The 16,319-nt window shown below is 47.4% G+C and overlaps 1 protein-coding gene across 1 annotated transcript in view; it reads right to left on the minus strand.

The window, feature by feature from the left end:
- Positions 1-15,780, minus strand: part of adissp (adipose secreted signaling protein) — a 180,213-nt gene extending 164,433 nt beyond the window's left edge. The window contains exon 1 of the mRNA XM_068041994.1: positions 15,572-15,780. Within this exon, the coding sequence (XP_067898095.1) occupies positions 15,572-15,590 (19 nt within the window). The 5' untranslated portion in view covers positions 15,591-15,780. The remainder of the gene's footprint in view (positions 1-15,571) is intronic.
- Positions 15,781-16,319: the final 539 nt, after the last annotated feature.

Here is a 16,319-nt window from a genome sequence, read left to right on the forward strand (position 1 = left end):
TGATTTCCTTTTATCTTTATTTAGTTCAGTTTAGAGATACAGCACTGAAACAGGCCCTTCGGCCCACCGAGTCCGTGCCGACCATCAACCACCCATTTATATTAATCCTACATTCATCTCATTTTTCCCCTCTCACATCCCCACCTTCCCTCAATTCTCCTACCACCTACCTACACTAGGGGCAATTTTTACAATGGCCAATATACCTATCAACCTGCAAGTCTTTGGCATGTGGGAGAAAACCGGAGCACCCGGAGGAAACCCACGCAGTCACAGGGAGAAGTTGCAAACTCCGCACAGGACCCAAGTACCCAAAACCGAACCCGGGTCGCTGCAGCTGTGAGGCTGCGGTGCTAACCACTGCACCGCCCTCCAAAGTCAGTGGTGGATCGGTGCCGACTGAGGGGGTGCTTTGTCCTGGATAGTGTCGAGCTTCTTGAGTGTTGTTGGTGCTATACTCATCCAGGCAAGTGGAGAGTATTCCATCACACTCCTGACTTGTGCCTTGTAGATGGTGAACAGGCTTTGGGGAGACAGGAGGTGAGTTACTCGTTGCAGAGTTCCCAGCCTCTGACCTGCTCTTGCAGCTACAGTATTTATGCGTCTGGTCCAGTTAAGTTTCTGGTCAATTGTAACTGCCAGGATGCTGGTGGTGGGAGATTCAGTGATGGTAATTCCATTGAACATCAATGGGAGATGGTTAGATTCTCTCTTGTTGGAGATAGTCATTGCCTGGCACTTATGTGGCATGAATATTACTTGCCACTTATCAGCCCAAGCCTGAATGTTGTCCAGGTCTTGTGGCATGTGGACAGACTGCTTCAGTATCTGAGTCATCACGAATGGTGAACATTGCGCAATCATCAACGAACATCCCCACTTCTGACCTTATGATGGAGGGAAGGTCATTGATGAAGCAGCTGAAGATGGTTGGGCTTAGGACACTACCCTGAGTGATGTCCTGGGACTGAGATAGATGACTGGCCTCCAACAACCACAACCAAATAATCTCTTCTTCTAGTGTTGCTTGTTGAGGAATATATACGGATGATGCAGCCGGGGAGAACTCCCCTACTCTTTCTCGATATAGTGCAGTGGGATCTTTTATGTATATTCAAAAGGGCAGACGGTTTAACGTCTCACCCAAAAAACAGCACCTCCGAGTCATCAACAAATTCGCAACTCATGGCGTGATTCCAAACTCGGCTCATAATTCAACTTTCCGATGCCAGGGATCGGGGTCATGGCTCTCTACCACCTGAACCTTGAATACCTCCCATGTACCTTGGTGACAGGAAGCGGATAAAATGCTCAAGGCAAGATTCACCCGAGGACTGAACAGATTGAATCTCTGACTTGGACTCCAATGATTTCACAAAGTTAGTTCAGTCTGGTTGACCTGCCGATTCCTGCAGCATAGGAATTGGTCTTGTTAGACAGTATGGAAAGTGAATGCTGAGGTGGGAGAAAGCCCCACCTAACAAGACACCTGCTACCACTGGAGGTATGCTGGAGGTTTGGTTCGATCACAGCTTGGCTTTCAACACATGGGAAGCCTTCCATTAATCGAAGGTGCAAGGCTGGAACCATGTCACGAGTTCTGACTTTGTTGATAATTTGAAGGTGCAGTCTTCTGGATGCGATCTCAAACCGAGTCCCCGTCTGCTCTCTCAGCTGGACTCAAGATCCCATGGCGTTTATTTTGAAGAAAAACAGGGGAGTTCTCCCCAGATTGCTGGCTAATATTTATCTTTCTGAAAGAGATTATCAGTTATTACCACATTGCTGTTTGTGAGAGCTTGCTAATCACCCTACCTGAAAACAATGACTACACTTCAACTAATGTTTCAACTAGGATGTCCTGAGGTCACAAAAGGTGCTATAAAAGTGACAGAGACACACAGAGCGACACACATGGGTGCACCCAATCACTCCTCCATGCACACAGTTCACTGGCCCTACCGATGACACATAGGTGCAACACCAGTGTTCAGCTCCACATGTTGCTTATTTTGCTGTTGGCAACTTGTACAGATTGCAGCTGAAAGTCTGCACGGCATATTAAACAGGAAATGTTACAGCTAGAAAGGGGCCCTCTTTTCCCAGTCCTGCTTAACAACCAAACACCAAAGTGTTGATGTTTTCTCCTTTACTCATTCTCAGCATGTGGGCATCACTGACAAGGCTGGCATGTATAGCCCAACCCCAGCTGACCAAAGAAGGTAGTTGTGGTGGTGACCCTTCTTCTTGCACCAGTTTGATAGAACAGTGGCTTTTCTGGGCCTCTTCAGAGGGTCGGTAAGAGTCAGCTACACTGAGGAGACTAAACGCAGATTGGGTGGCTGCTTTGCAGAACACCTCCGCTCAGTCTGCAAGCAGAACCCTGAGCTTCCAGTTGCTTGCCATTTTAATTCACCCCCCTGCTCTCAGGCCCACATTTCTGTCCTTGGCCGACTGCAGTGTTCCAGTGAACTTCAACGCAAGATCAAGGAACAGCACGTCATCTTCGAATTAGACACTCTACAGCCTTCCGGACTCAATATTGAGTTCAACAATTTCAGAGCATGACTGACTTTTTTTTTAAAATTTTTATTTTTTAACCATGTGCCCGTCTTAAATTTGTTATTCATGTTTGTGTTTTTGGGCTAAGCAGTCATTATTCTGCCATCAACACTCTCTCTGGACTAATACTTTGTCTTGTACTACAACTATTCGTACTCCCTTTGCTTTTATGTTCCATGACATCTTTGTCATTTAATCTCTCCTGCCCTTCGCCCGACCACACATCTTCCCTTTTGTTCTTCTTCCTTCCCCTCCCCCCACCCTCAAAGCCTATTACATTTCGAACCTTTGCCAGTTCTGATGAAAGGTCACAGACCTGAAACGTTAACTCTGTTTCTCGCCCCACAGATGCTACCGGACCTGCTATTTCCATCACTTTGTTATTTCAGGTTTCCAGCATCCGCAGTATTTTGCTTTTACTATTCAGAGTCAACACCACGGAGCGTGGGAGTGGATTCACCTATCGGCCCAGACTGGGTAAGGACGGCAGTTTTCCGTCCTCAAAGTCAACCAGCAAAGCTTTTATGATGACCCGACATGATTTTCAGCTTTGAGAGATTTCTTTTGGAACCGATTTGAAATCATCAAGCTGCCACGATTGGGGGGGGGAGGGGGAGAAAATGTTGACTTGCTTTCTCTCTACGGCACAGTGGCGCAGTGGTTAGCACCGCAGCCTCACAACTCCAGCGACCCGGGTTCAATTCTGGGTACTGTCTGTGTGGAGTTTGCAAGTTCTCCCTGTGTCTGCGTGGGTTTCCTCCGGGTGCTCCGGTTTCCTCCCACATGCCAAAGACTTGCAGGTTGATAGGTAAATTGGCCATTAGAAATTGCCCCTAGTATAGGTAGGTGGTAGGGAAATATAGGAACAGGTGGGGATGTGGCAGGAATATGGAACTAGTGCAGGATTAGTATAAATGGGTGGTTGATGGTCGGCACAGACTCGGTGGGCCGAAGGGCCTGTTTCAGTGCTGTATCTCTAAACTAAACATTTCTAGTCCAGTAGCATAACTACCATACCCCTAAAATAGTTAAGCGAGTGTCAAGGGTGTTCCGATAGAGGTAGTGCCCTTGTATTTTCAGTCAGCTACATCTAAAGAACAGTGCAGTACAGGAACAGGCCATTCGGCCCTCCTAGCCTGCGCCGATCTGGATGCCTGTCTAAACTAAAACCTTCTGCACTTCCGGGGACGGTATCCCTCTATTCCCATCCTATTCATGCATTTGGCAAGATGCCTCTTAAACGTCGCTATCGTACCTGCTTCCACCACCTCCCCCGGCAGCAAGTTCCAGGCATTCACCACCCTCTGTGTAAAGAACTTGCCTCACATATCCCCTCTAAACTTTGCCCCTCGCACCTTAAACCTATGCCCCCTAGTAACTGACTCTTCCACCCTGGGAAAAAGCTTCTGACTATCCACTCTGTCCATGTCGCTCATAACTTTGTAAACCTCTATCATGTCGCCCCTCCACCTCGTTCGTTCCAGTGAAAACAATCCGAGTTTATCCAACCTCTCCTCATAGCTAATGCCCTCCAGACCAGGCAACATCCTGGTAAACCTCTTCTGTACCCTCTCCAAAGCCTCCAAATCCTTCTGGTAGTGTGGCGACCAGAATTGCACACAATATTCTAAGTGTGGCCTAACTAAAGTTCTGTACAGCTGCAGCATGACTTGCCAATTTTTATACTCTATGCCCCGACCGATGAAGGCAAGCATGCCGTATGCCTTCTTGACTACCTTATCCACCTGCGTTGCCACTTTCAGTGATCTGTGGGCCTATACGCCCAGATCTCTCTGCCTGTCAATATGTTCTGCCATTTACTGCATACTTCCCACCTGCATTAGACCTTCCAAAATGCATTACCTCACATTTGTCCGGATTAAACACCATCTGCCATTTCTCCGCCCAAGTCTCCAACCGTTCTATATCCTGCTGTATCCTCTGACAATCCTCATCACTATCCGCAACTCCACCAACCTTTGTGTCGTCCGCAAACTTACTAATCAGACCAGCTACATTTTCCTCCAAATCATTTATATATACGACAAACAGCAAAGGCACTGATCCCTGCGGAACACCACTAGTCACATCCCTCCATTCAGAAAAGCACCCTTCCACTGCACCCCTCTGTCTTCTATGACCGAGACAGTTCTGTATCCATCTTGCCAGCTCACCTCTGATCCCGTGTGACTTCACCTTTTGTACCAGTCTGCCATGAGGGACCTTGTCAAAGGCTTTACTGAAGTCCATATAGATAACATCCACTGCCCTTCCTTCATCAATCATCTTTGTCACTTCCTCAAAAAACTCAATCTAGTTCGTGAGACACGACCTCCCCTTCACAAAACCATGCTGCCTCTCGCCAATAAGTTTGTTTGTTTCCAAATGGGAGTAAATCCTGTCCCGAAGAATCCTCTCTAATAATTTCCCTTCCACTGACGTAAGGCTCACCGGCCTATAATTTCCTGGATTAATCCTTGCTACTCTTCTTAAACAAAGGAACAACATTGGCTATTCTCCAGTCCTCTGGGACCTCATCTGTAGCCAATGAGGATGCAAAGATTTCTGTCAAGGCCCCAGCAATTTCTTCCCTTGCCTCCCTCAGTATTCTGGGGTAAATCCCATCAGGCCCTGGGGACTTATCTACCTTAATGCTTTGCAAGACGCCCAACACCTCCCCCTTTTTGATAACGACATCACCCAGACTATCTACCCTCCCTTCCCTAGACTCATCATCCACCAAGTCCTTCTCCTTGGTGAATACTGATGCAAAGTACTCATTTAGTACCTCACCCATTTCCTCTGGCTCCACACATAGATTCCCTCCTCCGTCCTTAAGTGGGCCAACCCTTTCCCTCGTTACCCTCTTGCTCTTTATATACGTATAAAAAGCCTTGGGATTTTCCTTAATCCTGTTTGCCAATGACTTTTCATGACCCCTTTTAGCCCTCCTGACTCTTTGCTTAAGTTCCTTCCTACTGTCTTCATATTCCTCAAGGGCTTCGACTGTTCCCAGCCTTCCAGCCCTTACGAATGCTTCCTTTTTCTTTTTGACTAGGCTCACAATATCTCGCGTTATCCAAGGTTCCTGAAACTTATCCTTCTTCCTCACAGGAAGATGCTGGTCCTGGATTCTAATCAACTGACGTTTGAAAGACTCCCACATGTCAGATGTTGATTTACCCTCAAACAGCTGCCCCCAGTCTAAATTCTTCAAATTCCAATTTGTAGGATGGACTGAAATCACTGGTCCTCATCTACACCCAGCTCTCACTGTGCCACAAGTCTGTCTATGGACCAGCACATCAAACCCAAAACCCCTCAAGGAGTGCCGATGGCAAGACCCTACAGACCGACAAGGAGTCAGTCCTGGATCAGAGCACTTTGAAACTCTCTTCAGCGCCAAAGGCACAGTGCATGATGCTGCCATCAATCACATCCAACAACAGCCTGTCAAAGAAGAGCTGGAGGAGAGCCCAACTCTGGAGGAAACTGTGACCGCCATCAACCAGATTAAGAACAACAAAGCCCCTGGAGCCGATGGAATTCCACCCGAAGTGTTGAAGCATGGTGGCCCTGCCCTATACACCAAGCTCCAAGAGTTTTTCATGGCTTGCTGGGAACAGGGCAGGATTCCAAGGGATCTTCGTGATGCCACTACCATCACCTTGTAAAAAACAAAGGAGAAAAAAAAAATCAGATTGTTCCAACTAGCACGGGATCATCCTCCTTTCTATTGCTGGGAAGAGCCTGGCTAGAATACTTCTCAACAGTCTTGTGCCTACCATTGTGGATGACGCCTCCCAGATAGCCAGTGTGGTTTCAGAGCAAACAGAGGCACACAGACATGGTATTTGCACTCAGACAATTACAAGAACAGTGTCGTGAGCAAAACAAAGGCCTCTATGTCACTTTCATAACCTCACCAAAGCATTCGACACTGTGAGCAGAGAGGACTTTGAAAAACTTGGCTGCCCATCCAGGTTCCTGGCCATGGTGAAGCAGTTTTATAAAAAATCAGTACGGGCAAGTTAAGCAAAACAGCGGCCTCTCAAGTCCCTTCCATGTCTCCAATCATGTGAAGCAGGGATATGTGCTGGCCCCGACCCTGTTCACCATCTTTCTCAGCATGATGCTGCAGCAGGCAACGGAAGACCTTAAGGAGGGAGTTTACGTGCGCTTCCGAACTGAGGAGCCTTTTCAATCTCAGGCATCTTCTGGCTCACACAAAGCCACAAGAAAAGCTCATCCATGAACTTCTTTGCACCGATGACTCTGCTCTCCTGGCCCACAGTCAGTCAGACCTGCAACATATAACAAATTTTTCCGAGACAGCACAAGTCTTTGGACTAAAAATCAGTTTAAAGAAAACTGAAGTCCTGCATCAGCCTGAACTCCAAGAAGAACATAGAGCAGCGAGCATCGTCATTGAGGGAACCGAGCTGAATGACGTCAAGCAACTTACTTTTGTGGGGAGCATCATCTCGTTTGATGCTGCCACAGACAAGGAAATGGACAATAGACTTTCAAAAGCAAACAGTACATTCAGCAGACTCTACAAAAAAAAAAGTGTGGAGCAAGCACAGCCTCAGAGCACAGACCAAACTCAAAGTGTACAAAGTCATAGCCCTCACCACCCTTCTGTATGGTGCCGAGTCATGGGTCCTATACCACCATCATGTACGCCTTCTCGAGTGCTTTCATCAGCGCTGCCTCCACACCATCCTCAAGATCCACTGGCAGGACCGCATCACAAACACTGAGGTCCTGGAAACAGCCAACATCACCAGCATCGAGGCCATCCTCCCGCAAAACCGACTGTGTTGGGTGGGTCACGTTGCCCGGATGGACGACAGTCGCCTGCCCAAGATCGTGTTGTAAGGAGAGCTGACAATGGTAAAAGGAACAGAGGGGCCCCATGCAAACGTTTCAAGGACTCCCTGAAGAAGTCCCTCTCTGTGTAAAACATCGACCATCGCCAGTGGGAAGCGCAGGTCATAGATCGTGATGCCTGAAGGTGCTACATCAGGATGGCTACAGACACCATTGAGACTGAGCGAAGAACCAGATAGAAAAAGAGAAAAGGAGGAGAAGGATCGAACCAATTGCCTCCAGCAGCGACTACACCTTCACTTGTACCCGCTGTGGGAGAATCTGTCGGTCACGGATAGGCCTGACTAGCCACCAGTGGGCCTGCAACCGATGACAACCTTCCCAAAATCTTCGTCCGCGAAGAAATGCCAAGAGAAAATAGTTAAGCCAACTGGTTTCCTTTCAGATGCTGCAAGGCGCGGGCAGCAAATTTAACTTTTGAATTTCAGATTTGCAACTTTTCTTTGTATTGCTCATCATTCGCCTCTCGGACTCCTCAAAGGGACTCTCAGCGCAGTCCCTTCATAATGGTGGGCCCCCAGCATCAGGGATTTGAACATCATTGGGCCGAGTGAGGATGCTGGCAAGGAAATCAAGTGCAGCTCTGCAGTGCAGGCTTACAAACAAGGATCATTTCAGTATATTAAACAGACTGCTGGTTTTCATCTTCGGACACCACAGGAGGTGTCTGTGTGTGGAGTTACCGGCGACGTTCAAAATGCACAAAAGTATTTTTAAAACATGTGCAAGAGCATTCTAAGCAAATTCAGTTTCCTGTCAGCCATGGCTCAGTGGCTAACTCAGTCAGTAGGTTCAAATCCCACTCTCGAGACTGGAGCATAAATTCCAGGCCGACACTCCCAGTGCATCCCCACACCCACCCCCCCCAACCCCCTCAGTCCCCCACACATGGCACAGAACATGAAGTGACTTGCTGTCTGCAGCTGATGGTGGGTGTTCCCCAAAGCAGCACAAGTTACTTGATAAAATGGCTGCCATTTCATCAAGCCCCTGAGGGCTGCAAAAGAACTAAATCAACATTTCTTGACAGCTGATCAAATGGTTCACTTTTTCCCAGCCTCCACCCTTTCCATCTGTCATCATTATTCAGCACTTTTCACTAAAGGCTCTTCAGCCTAGTGTGTTTCGGGGAGGGGGGGTGGAAAAAGAGGGAGACAGAGCAGGGGGCTGGTGACAGAGAGACAGACACAGAGAGAGAGAGAGAGAGAGAGAGACAGACAGTCAGAGCAGGGGGCGACAGAGACAGACTGACAGAGCGCCAGGGACAAGGGGGAGGAAATGAAGGTGCGGGGGAGGGAGTGAGGGAGAAAGAGAGAAGGAGAGAAGGAGAGAGAAAACTCAGCAAGGGATTGGTGATCTTCCTCTTATCTCTCACCTCCGTCAATCATTAATCTTCACAACCTTCCTCATCTTCCACTATTGCAACACTGCTTGTTTGACATCCAGTACTGGATGAGCAGAACTTTCCTCCAATTAAATACCCGGAAGACTAAACACATGGTTTTCATTTCCCACCCACAGATCCCGAGCTACCAACTTCATCCCTTTCTTTCCACTGTCTGAGGCTGACCAAGACTATTCAAAAACTTGGTGTCATATTTGACCCCCAGATGAGCTTTCAATCATATATCCACATCATCACTAAGACCATCTATCACCACCTCTCTAACATCGCCTGACTCCACCCCTGCCTCAGCTCATCTGCCACTGAAACCCTCATCCATGCCTTTGTTACTTCTAGACTAGACTATTCGAAAGTAATGCTGGCCAGCCACCCACATTGTACCCTCCATAAACCCAAGCTTATCCAAGACTCTACTGCCCATGTTGTAACTCACACCAAATATCGTTCACCCATCACCCCTGTGCTCCCTAACCTACACTAGCTTGATTTTAAAATTCTCATCCTTGTTTTCAAATCCCTCCATGGCCACACCCCTCCCTATCTCTAGAATCTCCTCCAGCTCCACACCCTCCAAGGTATCTGCACTATCCAATTCCGGCTTCTTGAGCATTCCCAATTTTAAATCACTCCATTACTGGAGCCTTTAAGCTGCCTAGGTCTGAAGCTCTGGAATTCCCTTCCTAAACCTCTCTTTCCTCTTTAGAAAGTGTTCCTTAAAACTTTGACCAAGCTTTTGGTCATCTGACCGAATGTCACATGTCGCTAAGGGTCATATTTTGTTTTATAACACCAAGATGAAGCCTTGGGACATTTTATTATGCGAAAGGCACTATATAAAAATAAGTTGTTGCTGGTAATCCACATGATTACAATTATTGCTCCTCATTTCTCATCAGCGTCTAATGTGTCACTCGACAGATTCCTCCTCTATTTTGAACTCAAGGCCGAATGCACCATTTCAAACATATTCATTGCCTGGTCCTCAAAACTGTCGACCGCTTCATTTCCCTCAATCTTCCCGCTTCCGACAATCTACAAGCCTTTACAGCCAAGCACCTTGTCACTTAGCTGCTGATATTTATGGATCACCGCCTCTTCTGTCCTGTTCTTCGCATCCTTACAATGCCCTGCACTGTGAGCATTTGGAGCTGGAGGTGGGGAGAAATGTGAGGGAAAATCAGCTCACCGCCATCCCCAGAGGGGAAAGAGGGAACCCAAAAAATAAAGCAGAGGTGTGGAGAGGGTGGGGTAGGAAGATTCAGCTAGAGTGAAGCAGGTTTCAGCTTCAGTCCCACTCATGATTACAGAGCCTACAAAACATTTCCGCTACTGACCGTTCCCTCCAACACACTAGCATTCCGACAGGTTTCTTCATCATGTACCAGTTACATTGCGCTCGTGCACATTAAAACCATAATATATTGGGCACAGAGAGAGGCAGAAGTACTTTACGCGCTTTGGGTCTGGTTTCCCTAGTGTCCAGAGATGATACACTGCTGAACAAAACAGGCAAGAAAGGCCCCAGGATCCAACCCTGGCAAACCCGTCCCAACAAAGGCAGCAGTCGGTGGGTTTACAGCTTCCCTGGGCTGGGGGTTGCCACTATCAGCCATTTTCTTACCTCTAGTGATCCACTACCCAGATGCCTCGTGCCAAGGTGCGTGTTTAGGAACTTCAGTGGAAGTGGAGGGGTGTTTATCATCAGGCTCGCCTGCGATACCCTCCACAGTCCAAGAGCTACCTGGCACTCACCATCTTCGCGCCCTAAGGACAGTCAGTGGGGCGAGACGGCAGAGGGCAGCTGGTGTTTGTGGGACCGTTACACCCACCACAGTCACCTCACCTTCCCTTCAGCTCCCTCGGCCCGAGCATGAACTGCAAAATAAAGGGACTAGGGCAGGAACAAACTCCCATTTCTATAGTGCCTTTAATAACCTCAGGACATCCCAAAGCACTTTCCAGTCAATGAAGTACTTTTAAAACGTAGTCACTCTTGTGATGTAGGAAACACAGCAGCCAATTTGTATACAGCAAGATCCCACAATCAGCAAAGTGATAAATGACCAGATAATCTGTTTTACTGATATTGGTTGTGGGATAAAATACACAAGAACGTGAGAAATAGGAGCTGGAGGAGGCCTTTTGGCCCTTCAAGTCTATTCCGCCATTCGACAATATCTCAGCTGATTATCTACTCAATTCCATTTTGCCGCACAATTCCCATATCCCATAATTCCCTTAGTACCCAAAAATCTACCAAAGGCCAGGACCAATTAGAATTAGAATATTACAGCGCAGTACAGGCCCTTCGGCCCTCGATGTTGCGCCGATCATCTGACCTACACTATTCCATTTACATCCATATGTCTATCCAATGACCACTTAAATGCCCTTAAAGTTGGCGAGTCTACTACTGTTGCAGGCAGGGCGTTCCACGCCCCTACTACTCTCTGCGTAAAGAAACTACCTCTGACATCTGTCCTATATCTTTCACCCCTCAACTTAAAGCTATGTCCCCTCGTGTTTGCCATCCTCATCCGAGGAAAAAGACTCTCACTATCCACCCTATCTAACCCTCTGATTATCTTGTATGTCTCTATTAAGTCACCTCTCCTCCTCCTTCTCTCTAACGAAAACAACCCCAAGTCCCTCAGCCTTTCCTCGTAAGACCTTCCTTCCATACCAGGCAACATCCTAGTAAATCTCCTCTGCACCCTTTCCAAAGCTTCGACATCCTTCCTATAATGCGGTGACCAGAACTGCACGCAATACTCCAGGTGCGGCCTCACCAGAGTTTTGTACAGCTGCATCATGACCCCGTGGCTCTGAAACTCGATCCCCCTACTAATAAAGGCTAACACACCATATGCCTTCTTAACAGCCCTATTAACCTGGGTAGCAACTTTCAGGGATTTATGTACCTGGATACCAAGATCTCTCTGCTCATCTACACTACCAAGAATCTTCCCATTAGCCCAGTACTCTGCATTGCTGTTACTCCTTCCAAAGTGAATCACCTCACACTTCTCCGCATTAAACTCCATTTGCCATCTCTCAGCCCAGCTCTGCAGCCTATCTATGTCCCTCTGTACCCTACAACACCCTTCGACACTATCCACAACTCCACCGACCTTCGTGTCATCCGCAAATTTACTAACCCACCCTTCTACACCCTCATCCAGGTCGTTTATAAAAATGACAAACAGCAGTGGCCCCAAAACAGAACCTTGCGGTACACCACTAGTAACTAAACTCCAGGATGAACATTTGCCATCAACCACCACCCTCTGTCTTCTTTCAGCTAGCCAATTTCTGATCCAAAGCTCTAAATCACCTTCAACCCCATACTTGCGTATTTTCTGCAATAGCCTACCGTGGGGAACCTTATCAAACGCCTTACTGAAATCCATATACACCACATCCACGGCTTTACCCTCATCCACCTGTTTGGTCACCTTCTCGAAAAACTCAATAAGGTTTGTGAGACACGACCTACCCTTCACAAAACCGTGTTGACTATCGCTAATGAACTTATTCTTTTCAAGATGATTATAAATCCTGTCTCTTATAACCTTTTCCAACATTTTACCCACAACCGAAGTAAGGCTCACAGGTCTATAATTACCAGGGCTGTCTCTACTCCCCTTCTTGAACAAGGGGACAACATTTGCTATCCTCCAGTCTTCCGGCACTATTCCTGTCGACAATGACGACATGAAGATCAAGGACAAAGGCTCTGCAATCTCCTCCCTGGCTTCCCAGAGAATCCTAGGATAAATCCCATCTGGCCCAGGGGACTTATCTATTTTCACACTTTCCAAAATTGCTAACACCTCCTCCTTGTGAACCTCAATCCCATCTAGCCTAGTAGTCTGTATCTCAGTATTCCCCTCGACAACATTTTCTTTCTCTACTGTAAATACTGACGAAAAATATTCATTTAACGCTTCCCCTATCTCCTCTGATTCCGCACACAACTTCCCACTACTATCCTTGATTGGCCCTGTTCTAACTCTTATCATTCGTTTATTCCTGATATACCTATAGAAAGCCTTAGGGTTTTCTTTGATCCTATCCGCCAATGACTTCTCGTGTCCTCTCCTTGCTCTTCTTAGCCCTCCCTTTAGATCCTTCCTGGCTAGCTTGTAACTCTCAAGCGCCCTAACTGAGCCTTCACGTCTCATCCTAACATAAGCCGCCCTCTTCCTCTTGACAAGCGCTTCAACTTCTTGAGTAAACCACGGCTCCCTTGCTCGACAACTTCCTCCCTGCCTGACAGGTACATACTTATCAAGGACACGCAGTAGCTGCTCCCTGAATAAGCTCCACATTTCGTTTGTGCCCATCCCCTGCAGTTTCCTTCCCCATCCTACACATCCTAAATCTTGCCTAATCGCGTCATAATTTCCTTTCCCCCAGCTATAATTCTTGCCCTGCGGTATATACCTGTCCCTGCCCATCGCTAAGGTAAACCTAACCGAATTGTGATCACTATCGCCAAAGTGCTCACCTACATCTAAATCAAACACCTGGCCGGGTTCATTACCCAGTACCAAATCCAATGTGGCATCGCCCCTGGTTGGCCTGTCCACATACTGTGTCAGAAAACCCTCCTGCACACACTGGACAAAAACAGACCCATCTAAAGTACTCGAACTATAGTATTTCCAGTCAATATTTGGAAAGTTAAAGTCCCCCATAACCACTACCCTGTTACTCTCGCTCCTGTCGAGAATCATCTTCGCTATCCTTTCCTCTACATCTCTGGAACTATTCGGAGGTCTATAGAAAACTCCCAACAGGGTGACCTCTCCTCTCCTGTTTCTAACCTCGGCCCATACTACCTCAGTAGACGAGTCCTCAAACGTCCTTTCTGCCGCTGTAATACTTTCCTTGATTAACAATGCCACACCCCCCCCTCTTTTACCCTCTTCTCTGTTCTTTCTGAAACAACTAAATCCCGGAACCTGCAACATCCATTCCTGCCCCTGCTCTACCCATGTCTCCGAAATGGCCACAACATCAGGATCCCAGGTACCAACCCATGCTGCAAGCTCACCCACCTTATTCCGGATGCTCCTGGCGTTGAAGTAGACACACTTTAAACCAAGTTCTTGCTTGCCAGTGCCCTCTTGCGTCCCTGTAACCTTATCCCCTACCTCACTACTCTCAACAGCCTGTACACTGGAACTACAATTTAGGTTCCCATTCCCCTGCTGATTTAGTTTAAACCCCCCCGAAGAGCACTAACAAATCTCCCCCCCAGGATATTGGTACCCCTCTGGTTCAGGTGAAGACCATCCTGTTTGTAGAGGTCCCACCTACCCCAGAAAGAGCCCCAATTATCCAGGAAACCAAAACCCTCCCTCCTACACCATCCCTGCAGCCACGTGTTCAACTCCTCTCTCTCCCTATTCCTCTCTTCGCTAGCACGTGGCACAGGCAGCAACCCAGAGATAACAACTCTGGTTGTTCTCGCTCTAAGCTTCCACCCTAGCTCCCTGAATTTCTGCCTTAAATCCCCATCTCTCTTCCTACCTATGTCGTTGGTGCCTATGTGGACCACGACTTGGGGGTGCTCCCCCTCCCCCTTAAGGATCCCAAAAACACGATCGGAGACATCACGTACCCTGGCACCTGGGAGGCAACACACCAACCGTGAGTCTCTCTCGTTCCCACAGAACCTCCTATCTGTTCCCCTAACTATGGAGTCCCCAATGACTAATGCAATCTTTAATTTCCCTGTGTGTGAGTGGCCCATTCTGTGCACTGTGCAGTCCCTTTAAGATTGCCACATGGCCCCACACACACACACATCTTAAAAAGGACCCCTGCTTGTACGTGGCCTGTTTGTTCTCACGTGCTCACACGTTCCCAATTGCTCCTCGGCCGCGCAGCAGCGAAGCTCAGAGGGAACGTTGCCCAGGACACCGGGGATAAAACCCCTTCTCTTTTTCGAAACCGCATGACAGGATCTTTTGCATCCACCCGAGGTGTCACCAGGGCCCAGGTTTAACATCTCATCTGAAAAACGCACCTCCGGCAGTGCAGCACTGGCACTTCACCTGAGATTTTGTGCTCAAGTCTCTAGAGTGGGGCTTAAAGCCACAACTCCAGAGATTTGACCACTTAATCTCGGCTGATTCTCCAGCACTGAGGGAGTGCTGCACAGTCAGAGATGCCCGTCTTTCGGATGAGACGTTAAACCGAGGTCCCATCTGCCCTCTCAGGTGGACGCGCAAGATCCCACAAAGCAATTTTGAAGAAGAAAAGGCGTGTTACCCCTGGTGTCCTTGCCAATACTTATCCCTCAACCAACACCTTAAAAACAGATTATCTCGTCCTGACCACACTCTTGTCTGTGGAACCTTGCGGCTTAACTGCCGCGAATACAACAGTGACTTCAAAAGTATTTCATTGGCTGGCAAGCGTTTTGGGAAGTCCCGAAGTCATGAAAGGTGCAGTATAAATAAATACAAGCTTTTCTTTCCCTCCCCCAGATATATTTATTGCATTGAATTTTTTTTTAAATACAATCTGGTGTGATTTTTGTTTGAAATAAAAGAAACGCCCTTTTAAATGCTCCAGCGGGATTCAAGGATCATTGTCCTGCTTGTACAAGCAAGACAGGGTATGCTTCCTCTCCACACACACAGCATAGACAGACACACATATATATATATACACAAGGAACCCTCCTTGCTAACTCACCCTTCCAAGCTGAATCCATCTAATTCCGGCTGCTGCAATCCTCTCTCTGCGATTTTGGACTTCCTTGGAATCAGCATGTGGCCATGGGATGATCCGGGAGGAGCTGCCTGGAGAAATCACCTGGATTATAGAGCAGCACAAAATGCAAACACGAGTGCAGCGAAAGCGAGCAGGCACTGTGTCAATTACAAGTCGCTATCTGTCCAGCGCTGCTCAGAACACGGGGAGAGGAAGCTTCCTCTGGGTCTTAGCGCCCTGCACGTTCGCGCACGAAGGTATTTACAGAAGCTGCACTTTTGTCATGTCCCTGGGATCAGTGAAGCGTGACTATCTGATACTTTATTTTTCTAATCCCCCCAATCTGCTCTCTCTCTCTATATATATATATACACTCCCTCTCTGCAATTTGCACTGAGATTTTTTTTTAAATTTTGAACGACACAATACTGGAGTTAAGAAGCAATGCTGCTTTCAGTATCCGACATCTGGTGATAACCATCAGGGAAATAATTAAAAGAATCACACAATTTGTGTGTGTGAGACGTGCTATGGTACCAATGTGCTGTTTTACACCCATGCACATATTTGCACCCTTTACTTATCTAATAAATTAATATAATTAAGCGGGCAAGGTGTTTAATAACTGCAGCTGTTTACATTTTTTGAGAAGGTTCTTCATAATTTCTATCCCTAGTTTCAAACAAAACTGGCAGTGTAGTTACTCTGTAGAGTTGGTGTGTTAAATTCA

This window comes from Heterodontus francisci, chromosome 1 (assembly GCF_036365525.1).
Source record: "Heterodontus francisci isolate sHetFra1 chromosome 1, sHetFra1.hap1, whole genome shotgun sequence".
Classification (NCBI taxonomy): domain Eukaryota; kingdom Metazoa; phylum Chordata; class Chondrichthyes; order Heterodontiformes; family Heterodontidae; genus Heterodontus; species Heterodontus francisci.